Source organism: Pongo abelii, chromosome 2 (assembly GCF_028885655.2).
Source record: "Pongo abelii isolate AG06213 chromosome 2, NHGRI_mPonAbe1-v2.0_pri, whole genome shotgun sequence".
In the NCBI taxonomy this organism is placed as follows: Eukaryota; Metazoa; Chordata; class Mammalia; order Primates; family Hominidae; genus Pongo; species Pongo abelii.
Window position 1 is genome coordinate 57,506,966 of NC_085928.1, and position 12,441 is coordinate 57,519,406.

General features: G+C 34.9%; 1 protein-coding gene across 2 annotated transcripts in view; it reads right to left on the reverse strand.

Moving 5' to 3' along the window:
* GBE1 (1,4-alpha-glucan branching enzyme 1) overlaps nt 1-12,441 on the reverse strand; it is a 273,138-nt gene that overhangs the window by 144,545 nt on the left and 116,152 nt on the right. For both annotated transcript variants that reach the window (XR_010139153.1, XM_054551665.2), the window contains exon 7: nt 8,866-9,075. Coding sequence is in view for 1 of the 2 variants with exons in the window: in XM_054551665.2 (XP_054407640.2) it covers nt 8,866-9,075 (210 nt within the window). In the remaining variant the exon portion in view is untranslated. The remainder of the gene's footprint in view (nt 1-8,865; nt 9,076-12,441) is intronic.

Below are 12,441 nucleotides of genomic sequence, written 5' to 3' on the forward strand. Positions count from 1 at the left end.
TGGGAAATCTGAAAACCGATTTATTCATGTGATAATTGTGGAACAATGGCAAATGATAGAAATCAAAAATTCTGATCAGAGTTAGGCAAAATGCCAAAGAGCCAGTGATGAGTTTCTTCATTACTGCTAACATTGTTTTCTCTATGTAAATGATCATGTCATATTTACAAAATTTAATTAATGAAACTTCTTTGAAAATTCATGACAAAACTCAATTGAACAGTCTATTTCACCATATATTTATATATTCTACCCATCATTTAAGCAAATAGCCTACCCTTTAAAATATAAAGGAGAAAGAACAATTGCATATATATAGCAATAGAGTATGTTACTAAATTATTTATTTCATCTTAATCCCAGGATAACTAAATTTTATACAACTAAATCATTCATTCTAATTCACTTATGCCTGAGTCATATTTGAGAGGTAAAAACAAGCCAAAATAATTACTTACATGTGTTTACTGGCTGACAAATTGGTGATTTTACTGGTAGTTCTATAAAACAATTCTTGGCAACTGATTAATAATTAGTGACTATTTTGTTTAAGTTACATGTTTAATTTCTTGAGAAAGAGACATTTAGTACTTTTCATAAAACATATACTTTTTTAGTTTATTGCTCCTAAAAGGGTTTATTGAAAAATAAAATATTATAACCACCTAACTCAATAAATGGATGTAGATTTACCCAATGTAATGACTACAAAGCTGTAACAGCAAGAGCCTTCAGACTACTTGCTATACCTGTGTCATTCAATGCAATTTACATGGGGCTACTGAGCCCTGGAAACCTGGCTAGGGAGGCCACAAAACTGGATGTTTAATTGTATTTTATTATTATTATTATACTTTAAGTTTTAGGGTACATGTGCACAACATGCAGGTTTGTTACATATGTATACATGTGCCATGTTGATGTGCTGCCCCATTAACTAGTCATTTAGCATTAGGTATATCTCCTAATGCTATCCCTTCCCCCCTCCCCCCTCCCCCCTCCCCACAACAGTCCCCAGTGTGTGATGTTCCCCTTCCTGTGTCCATGTGTTCTCATTGTTCAATTCCCACCTATGAGTGAGAACACGCAGTGTTTGGTTTTTTGTCCTTACGATAGTTTGCTGAGAATGATGTTTTCCAGCTTCATCCATGTCCCTACAAAGGACACGAACTCATCATTTTTTATGGCTGCATGGTATTCCATGGTGTATATGTGTCACATTTTCTTAATTCAGTCTATCATTGTTGGACATTTGGCTTGGTTCCAAGTCTTTGCTATTGTGAATAGTGCCGCATGCTTCAAAGAGAATAAAATACCTAGGAATCCAACTTACAAGGGATGTGAAGGACCTCTTCAAGGAGAACTACAAACCACTGCTCAATGAAATAAAAGAAGATACAAACAAATGGAAGAACATTCCATGCTCATGGGTAGGCAGAATCAATATCATGAAAATGGCCATACTGCCCAAGGTAATTTATAGATTCAATGCCATCCCCATCAAGCTACCAATGACTTTCTTCACAGAATTGGAAAAAACTACTTTAAAGTTCACATGGAACCAAAAAAGAGCCCACATCACCAAGTCAATCCTAAGCCAAAAGAACAAAGCTGGAGGCATCACGCTACCTGACTTCAAACTATACTACAAGGCTACAGTAACCAAAACAGCATGGTACTGGTACCAAAACAGAGATATAGATCAATGGAACAGAACAGAGCCCTCAGAAATAATGCCACATATCCACAACCATCTGATCTTTGACAAACCTGACAAAAACAAACAATGGGGAAAGGATTCCCTATTTAATAAATGGTGCTGGGAAAACTGGCTAGCCATATGTAGAAAGCTGAAACTGGATCCCTTCCTTACACCTTATACAAAAATTAATTCAAGATGGATTAAAGACTTACATGTTAGACCTAAAACCATAAAAACCCTAGAAGAAAACCTAGGCAATACCATTCAAGACATAGGCATGGGCAAGGACTTCATGTCTAAAACACCAAAAGCAATGGCAAGAAAAGACAAAATTGACAAATGGGATCTAATTAAACTAAAGAGCTTCTGCACAGCAAAAGAAACTACCATCAGAGTGAACAGGCAACCTACAAAATGGGAGAAAATTTTCACAAACTACTCATCTGACAAAGGGCTAATATCCAGAATCTACAATGAACTCCAACAAATTTACAAGAAAAAAACAAACAATCCCATCAAAAAGTGGGCAAAGGATATAAACAGACACTTCTCAAAAGAAGACATTTATGCAGCCAAAAGACACATGAAAAAATGCTCATCATCACTGGCCATCAGAGAAATGCAAATCAAAACCACAATGAGATACCATCTCACACCAGTTAGAATGGCAATCATTAAAAAGTCAGGAAACAACAGGTGCTAGAGAGGATGTGGAGAAATAGGAACACTTTTACACTGTTGGTGGGACTGTTAACTAGTTCAACCATTGTGGAAGTCAGTGTGGCGATTCCTCAGGGATCTAGAACTAGAAATACCATTTGACCCAGCCATCCCATTACTGGGTACATACCCAAAGGACTGTAAATCATGCTGCTATAAAGACACATGCACACGTATGTTTATTGCGGCATTATTCACAATAGCAAAGACTTGGAACCAACCCAAATGTCCAACAATGATAGACTGGATTAAGAAAATGTGGCACATATACACTATGGAATACTATGCAGCCATAAAAAATGATGAGTTCACGTCCTTTGTAGGGACATGGATGAAATTGGAAATCATCATTCTCAGTAAACTATCGCAAGAACAAAAAACCAAACACCGCATATTCTCACTCATAGGTGGGAATTGAACAATGAGAACACATGGACACAGGAAGGGGAACATCACACTTCGGGGACTGTTGTGGGGTGGGGGGAGGGGGGAGGGATAGCATTGGGAGATATACCTAATGCTAGATGACGAGTTGGTGGGTGCAGCGCACCAGCATGGCACATGTATACATATGTAACTTACCTGCACGTTGCGCACATGTACCATAGACCCTAAAGTATAATAATAATAATAATAATAATAATAATAATAATAAAATATGACACATAATAATAAAATAAGACACATATACTGTGTCTTTATACATATATACCTATGATAAAGTTTTATGTATAAATTAGGCACAATAAGAGATTAACAATAACTAATACAATAGAACAATTATAATAATATACTGTAATAAAATGTATGTGAATGTAATCTTTCTTTCTCTCAAAATATTATACTGTACTCACTCTTCTTCTTGTGATGCTATGAAGATGATAAAATGCCTACATGATAAAGTGAAGTGAGGTGAATGACCTCATTGTGACGTAGCATTAGGCTACTATTGAAAACTAATCAAAAACTTATGAACTGCTTATTTCTGGAATTTTCCATTTAATATTTTCAGGCTAAAGTACTATGAGTAACTTAAATCACAGAAAGTAAAACCATGGATAAACGGGGGAGCCTACTGTACTCTGAAAGGAGTGATTTTTTTTTAAGTCTATCTTTCCAAAATTTCTGACAAACATATGCTCCAAGCATATATATTGAATAATGCAGCATAGTATATGTGTATCTCTAACTTTACCAAATAATACCAAATTGTTTTCAAATGTGGTTGTACACGTTTATCCTTTGTATGCGATTTTTTCTGTATTTTTTTTTGTTTGTTTTTGTCATTGGGTGAGTTGTTCTTTTTGTAATTCAATGACAAAATCAAAAAGTAGTGTATGACTTAAAAATCCTTTTAAAAATAATTTTAGAATTTTCCATTCATGTCATGGTTACTTAGTTTTTAAATAATCTTGCTAATCATGATGGTGTCATATACTCGTTAGCTAATATACTGATGCATAATAATCCTCAAGTTAATACTTATCATTGAGAACTGATTTGGTCATGATGTAATATCATTTATAATTATGCTAAAATTTTGTTTAGAATACTTGCATCTGTGGTCATGAAGGCTTACCTCAGGAATGCAAGACTGGCTTACCATTAAAAATCAATTCTAATTAACCATAGAAAAGCCATATGGTAAGATATCATAGAATAATTACCTCTGATACAAAAATCCACTCTGAGCAGGGATAACCCCTTGAATTTCCTTCCACATACTAACTTGTAGAAAATGCCCACCATGGTTAAGAAGCCCCAAATATTACATATAGTGTCTATACTAAGAGTACTTTATTCCACATACTTATGACCCTAAAAAGGCCAATTGGACTCACTTTTGTTTCTGAAAACAACTCTAGTTGCTCAAGAAAAGAGAGTATCTTTTAGCCCAATGGTTACCATATTATGAGCTAAAGCTGATGAAATATAATTATATTAATTTTGTGTCCAAACATAAGTTTAAGGAGGAAAAACATGAGCATTAGATCTAGTTTGCTATCTCCTTTAGAAGTCAGTATTTTATCTTTGAAAAATATTTAACAAACAAAAGATATTCATTTGAAGATTCAGTAATGGTTATAGCATAATAGTTATTTAAATCCAACTAGTTTTCATTGTCTTAAAAGTGCATTTATATAGCGCCAGAGGAACGTGCAAACGGAATTTAAAACTGGGACCACTACATGATATTCATTATTACTAATTCTAGAAACTCCTGAAACTTACGGGTGACATACTCGTCAGAAAGTTCTCTTTACCAAATACAGGACAACCCAATCACTGTGATGAACTGTCCTTACTAATTTAGCAAAGCTAGAAGGCAGTTCAGCTGAGTAGACAGAAAACTAAAACATGGGCAGCTCCTGATTGGAAATTTATTCATAGCAGGTAATGAAATAGCACAGTCAGGATCTCTGCTATTACTCAGAGTAAGAGATTTAATTCTGATAACTTTGATGATGGCACTTGAATCACAGATTCTAAACGGTGACAGGCTGTGACATATAGAAAGGATAAAATGAGCATCAGCAACATATCTCTACAGAAGCAATTCCATGACATCAATTTTTTCAAACAGTAAATATAATAATTTCAAAAATTATGATAAAAGTTTTCAAAGAAGAGGCTTAGGTCTTAAGCAAGCCATGTGCCATATTTATGTCTGTTTGTCAATGGGTTATAAAATTAATCAGCCTAACAAATGTAAGGGGTGGAAAAATTTATATTTAAAATATGAAACATAAATTGTAGTTTCTGATTTCATCTGAATAAGGAACAAACTCAAAATTACAGGCAGAGTAGCTATTTTATGAAGAGGGTGAAAGTGAAGGATTGGGTTATGTATTTCTATGCATGTAAGGAATATTCATTAAATGCGTTCACATATAGCTAAATACAAGTATGTTGTTCACATTTTTAAAATATAGTTTTTTTATTTTGAATTTTGTGTGCCTTTTTAAATTTTCTAATATCTACAATGGCATTATTTTATAATGAAAGGTCTATTTTTTTAAAAAAAATTGGCTATTTCAGACATAACTCTCTGATAATTCTCATAACAGAAATATGGCTGAGTAAATAATATTTCCACATGAACAGGTATTTCAATACATCTATTTTGAATTTGTAAAGTAGCATATTCGTTGTGTGTGGTTAAAATTACTTAACACCCCTTCAAAGGGAGGGGCGTTAAGGAATTTTAAGGCTATGTGCAAAAATTCTCTTATCTAACAAGTTTTATTAGATAAACTAACAAGTTTTCAAGTTTTCTTGAAACTGTGATTGACCAGTAGTTTTCAGCAGAAATGGCACTCTGCCATGTTCTAAACCCAGACCATATAAAATGGCAGCTTGCACATCCTGTCTTTTGGGACTATCACTCTTGTGAGAAAGCCCACATTGTCTGTGGAGTGGGCTAGGAGGAGGGGAGCTGGGGTCCTCAATCTCACAACCAAGACTGAGCTCCTAGCTGACAGCCAGCACCAACTGTAGGTCATGTGAGTGAACCATCCTGAAAGCAGATGCTCTGTCCCCTATATGAGCCACCCCAGCTGACACAGGTGAAGAAAAGAAGAGCAGTCCACACTGAGGTATACCCAAATTGTGAGTTTAGGAACAAAATAAATATTGCTGTTAAGTCACTAAATTTTTGGCCTACTAAGCAGCAATAAATAACCAAAAGAGCAAAGTAGGACTTTGATCATGAATGCTAAGAAGTATTTGTTTAAATGAATTTATATACACTGGCTTTGGAGGATTTTATCTATATTGTTTAATAATGTCATAACTAATTGTGATGGTTTATACTGACTGTCAACTTGATCAGATTGAAGGATGCAAAGTATTGTTTCTGGATATGTCTGTAAGGGTGTTGCCAAAGGAGGTTAACATTTGAGTCAGCGGACTGGGAAAGGCAGTCCCACCCTCAATCTGGGTGGGCACCATCTCATCAGCTGCCAGCGCAGCCAGAATAAAAGCAGGCAGAGGAACGTGGAAAAACTAGACTAGCTTAGTCTTCCAGCCTCCATCTTTCTCCTGTACTGGACACTTCCTGTCCTTAAATATCAAATTCCAAGTTCTTCAGCTTTTGGACTCTTGGGCCTTTCACCACAGACTGAAGGCTGCACTATCGGCTTCCCTACTTTTGAGGTTTGGGGACTCAGACTAGCTTCCTGGCTCTTCAGCTTGCAGATGGCCCACTGTGGGAATTCGCCTTGTGATCCTATGAGTCAGTTCTCATAATAAACTCCCCTTGATAAATATATATAGCTTCATATATAAATATATATATATATCCTATTAGTTCTCTCCTGCTAGAGAACCCTAATACATTAATAGTATAAAAATATAGAAAATACTAATTCTATAAAATGGGAAAATTTAGATATTGGTCAAACAGAACGACATGTAGAATAATACAAATGCAATTTAGTAAAACTATATTTACAGAGGACTAAGTCTATGTGACAGCAGAAAAAAAAAAAACAAATAAAATGGTCACAATAAAAAATAAATTAAGCTAAAACTATAGGATGCTTTATTTACCAAAAGCATGCACATGAGAAAGATTAATAGTTAATTCAATAAAAAAGAAGCCAAGTATTAAATAACAATGTTAAGTTTGTCTCAATTTCTGTAATAGAAATGTTTATGAAAACAATGATGTATGATCCCTTTTGTTTAGAAAACTGGCTAAGTTTAAATGCACTTTGGTACAACAAGGTACGCTACGATAAACATGTGAATAAAATAAAAATGTTGTATAACATAAAAATCCATCCACTTAATGTATTTCTTTTTCAGGTATAATTCTACAGAAGAATTGTTTTAAAACATAAAAATCTAACTATTTAATAAATATATTTCCTTCATAAGGCACAGTTCTACAAAATAGTCAACCCTCATTCATCCAAATATAAACCAGAGAGTTCAATTAATTGAATTTCTTGTGCATATTCTACTTCTATAAGATGTACTCGATGTAATTAGTAGAGTTATGTAATTGCAGTTTTTTGCCAATAAAAGGGCAAAAACCAAAATTACTTTTGCACCAACCTAATATATCACAGAATTAATACAGATTTAGTCCTTTTTATTTGCCATAAATCTGTGGCATAAAAATAAATGTTCTCAAAAGGTGACATGAATACAAAATACTTTCATGAGCAAAGTTATATTAGCCCCCAAACTCTGCCTCCTTCTATAATAAAAAGCCTGAGAGTAAGAATGATTAATCAGTTTGTACCAGGGTGAGGCTAGGCCAGGAACCTGGCTACCATCTTGTTTCTTTTCTCACCTATTACACTGTCTTATCTGGCATCAGTGATTCCTGAATGGCTATGAAATATAAAATAATGTATGATATCCAGAAATAATGTATGAATTTCCTTCATATATAAGTCATCTAATTTAGGTTGAAAAATCAGACTTCCTCATTTTATAAAATTATTTGCTGAGACACTTTTCTATACAGCCTATTTTCCAGGTATATTTATGTTTATGTATGATGCAACACTGGAAAGAAAATTCATTAATTTTTTTCAAAAATACATACACATATACATAAAATATACATAGTATGTATATAATACATATACGTATTTCAAATATGTATATGTATTATAAAGATATGTATTATACATTACTTGATACTTTGCTACTTTTAATATGCTTGACATTTTCATTTTTTCACTTACAATAAATAATAAACACAAGTTCATGGTTTTTTAATTTTTCTTTTTAATTTTTGCCATATGCTATTTAATCACGTAAAACACCCTTCTCCTTAGATGGCAGAAGAGGTCAGAGATCTGTTTGATCTTAACAAATGGTTTCAACACTAAGCCTTAGTTTATTTATCTGTAAGATGGCTATAACAATAGTGTTTACTACGTGTAAGTAGAGTTGCTGTGCAGATTAAATAAGATAAAATAGGTAGCTAATATATCTAAAACACTTGGCACCATACATGAGACATATTATATACTAGTAACTGTTGTTTTATAGTTATAAGTTAATTTAGCTGTAATCAAAACGATGTAATTTTAAGATATGAAGCAATGAAGTATGATTTTTTTAAATGGCCTACTTAAAACAATATATTTCTCTAGTAAAAGGAGACTGGCTATGGTTTAAGTCAACTTGATAAAGTGGCCTTTTAGATATTAAAAAAATGATTCACAGTAAAATTTTTAAATGATTATATAACCAATATATTTTACATGGCATAAGATATGTAAAATTGAAACTTAATGAAATATACCACAAATACATGTGCTATACAAAACAAGGTAAAATCCACTGTACAACAAAAATAAATCCAATTAAGAACACTAAGTACCAGTGAGAGAGTACACACACAATGAATTTAGTGAAATTCTTAAAAATTAATCTTAAACAGCAACAATAGAAAACATTTCTATATTGTATGTACCTACCTGGAGTAGGCAAACAATCTGCTATCCCAAAGATCATGAGTCCCTCTAGGTCCGGAATGAAAATAACAGGAATCTGTCCCATCAAACATATTCAATCCATCTGCTGAATTTTTTGAAGCATGGCTGTGTACTACATCTAAGAGGACTATGATACCCATGGAATGAGCTGTGTCTACCAGTTCTTGTAGCTCTTCAGGTGTTCCATAACGGCTAACAATAAAGAACACAGCAAAAACAAGATTACATCACATTTAGAGGAAACAGCCGATTGTGCATCCATTGTTTCACCACCACAGTACTAGACACTTGAAATATCCAAACAGCATGTGACATGATACTTGGATACAACTCAAATTTGCTTAATATTTGATATTAAGCAAATTTAAAACCATTAAGTTAGAAAATCATTTAAATCGGGTTATTAAATGCAGATTTATACCCCACCCAAAATTCACATTTTGAGGATGTAAATAATAAAACTCTGCTTCTCTATTTTCAGAGCTTCTGATTTCCACCTGAAGCAAGTCATTCCTGCTCTCATGTTTGCCCACTCCCCATTACTTTCAGGGTGTACATTTGAGATTGAGGGGCTCTTCAAGAATTTATTTGAATATCCATGGTACCTTGATTGAAGTTATCCTTCCTGCACTTATTCCAAAAATAGAATGGCCACAGTTACCAGTGGGCCAAGATAATGTGCCACATTTGTCACCACCCAAGTAAATAAGACGGGTAGCTCACAAGCAGGTGTGTTTGTGTTAAAGGTAGCCCCCTAGTCTGAATGAAATAGGTAACAAAAATTACTCACAGAAGAAGGCCTTTCTTAACCTGTGTAAAATTTTGACAATATAGTCATCCCTAGCATCAACTTTGCCCTTTAAATAGTCACCCTTGCCTTCAATTGTTTACTGTCTCTCTTCCTCAGTAGACTATATGCTCCTTGAGGGCAGCAGCTATTACTACCAGGCTCCTCATGATATGGTACAGTGCTAAGTATACAGCAAGTCTCCCGATAGCCAACTCCACTGAGCAGCAAGAGCTGTCTTTTTAAACTTCAAGTAAGATCATGTCACCTACTTAAAATCATACTTGTGCTCCCATTCATCCCAGGGTGAAGACCATTGTCCTGATCATGGCCTAATGCACCATCTACTGGCTCTTTCCAATAATGCTAAATATCCTATGACACTCTCCCACACCCTCTTTTTATTCCAGCCACCTATCCATTTTTATACTCATTGAACAACATGTTCAATAATAAACAGCCTTAAAGTTTTTTTTTCATTCAGCCATTCACTCATTCCTTCATTCATTCCTTTATTTGTTTGCCACTTACTAAAGTCATCTACCATGTGCCATGACATTTTCTATGTTCTGGAGATACACCACCGAAAAAAATAAACACCACTGATCATATGGAATTTACATTCCCATTGGGAGACAACAAACAAGCAAAATACGTAGAATATCAGATAATAATAAGTGTCCTAAAGAAAACAAAGAAAAGCCACTGGTGGGAAGGGAAGGTTTGCTATTTTAAATAGGGTCATCAGTTAAAGTTTCATGGAAAAGGCAACATTTGAGCAAGAAAAAATGTCAGAAGCAAGGCATAAGAATATCTAAGGTTAAGAGCATTCAGACAGAAAGGAATAGCAGGTGCAAGGGACTGGGGCAGGGATGAGCTAAGAGCATTTGAAGAAAACCAAACAGGCTACTCTAACTGGAATGGTCAATAAAGAAAACAGGTGAGCTCTAAGAGTCAGCCAAGAAGCATATCAAATGAGGCCTTGGGAACCAGTGTGAGGCCTTTTGCTTTTATTCTGAAGGAGACAGGGATTCATTAGTGGTTCTGGGCAAGAGAGCGACATGATCTGAGTTTAATTTTTAAATGATTACTCTGGCCACCATGCAGAAAAATTGACCATAATTGGTAGAACAAAGGTAAGAGAAGGGGAAAGGCAGCATGAAAAAACAGAGTGACCAGTTAAAGAGCTATTGAAATAATCCAGGTAAAAGATAATCACAAGTTGGACATGGGTGGTGGCAGTGGGGGCAGTTGAAGCAGCCAGATTTGGGATATATTTTGAAGTTACAGATGGCTAGATTTTTTAATAGCTAGCGTGTAGGGAGGAACAGAAAGGGACAAGTCAAGTATAATGCCAAGATTTTTGGCTTGAACAACTAGAAGATGAAAATGTCATTTACTGAATTAGAGAAGATGGCAGGGGGAGGAAGTTTGAAGTTAAGATCAGAAATTTAATTTTGGACACATTAAGTTTGATATATGTATTAGATAGCCCAACATCAAATATATACTTTCTGAAGTTCATAAGATAGGTCAGAGAGACTTAAGTTTGGGAGTTAACATATAGCATATATTTAAGCTACAAAACTGGATGAGACTTGATGAGATCCTCCCGAATATTTCATATAGATGAAGAAGAGAATGGAACTAAGTTCTGAGTATTGGGACGTCCAATATTTAGTGGTCGTAAAGATGATGAGGAAAGAGCAAAGGAAATTAACAATAAGCAACAAGTGAGGTGGGAAAAGCAACAAGAGGAGGTTAAAATATTCTGGAAGCCAGGGAAAGAAAAAGGTTTCAAGAAGGTGACAGTAACCAGCTGTACCAAGGGGTGCTGACAGCTGAAGTAAGCTAAGAATTGCCCATTGTCCTCAACAATGTGAAGGTCACTAATACCCTTGACAAAAGCAACTTCAGTGAAGAGGCAGACCGCATACTTGGAGTGGGCTCAGGAAAGAACCGGAGTGGAGGATTTGGAGACAGTATTATAGATAACTTACTGAGGGAGAACTAATATAAAGAGAAACAGGTAAATGAACCAGTATCTTCTTTCTATGTCTGGAATGTCACCTACTTATGCCCACTTCACCCCTTTCCCCAGTTAACTCTTAGTCGTGTTTTAGATCTCACTTGCAGTATTTGTTCTGATCTATTCTAAACTGATCAGACTTCTGATTATAGCTCCCGGTCATTTTCATTTTAGCTTTTATTACAGTTAAAAATAATAATCTGTATGAACAATGATGGGAGCAATGTCTATATGCCATACGTCATAAACTCCATGACACTGACTGTTGGACTTCTTCGGGCTGTGGTCATTTAGATCAGCACCTCTTAAATTGCATAGAACCCCTTGGTGTCTTTTCTGTCCAGAGAGAATTATTCCATCCATTTCAGCCTGGAGGGAAGGGCAGCCCTTCTGTGAGTAGTAATTGTTGTACCAAGGGACTCTCTGGTGACCCTCCTAGATGAGTCAATCTCTTTCCAGAAAACAATGTGCTCTCTCACAATAATGGCTTTCATAGGAAAAGATTTTCTGACTAAAACGTGGGCTCCAAATAAGTGACAATTTCAGCAGGTAACTGGACATTCTATATCACAAATCATCCCACGAGGAGTGACATAAAATCAAGGACAATTTCTAAGGCTGGATGAGAAGAGAGTCTATGACCTTAGTAAAAGAAAATGTTCAGCTTCTATTAACTCTGTTAACCCTAAAATGTTACACAATGTTATAAAAAATGAACAATTTCATTTTATTTCTTTAAATT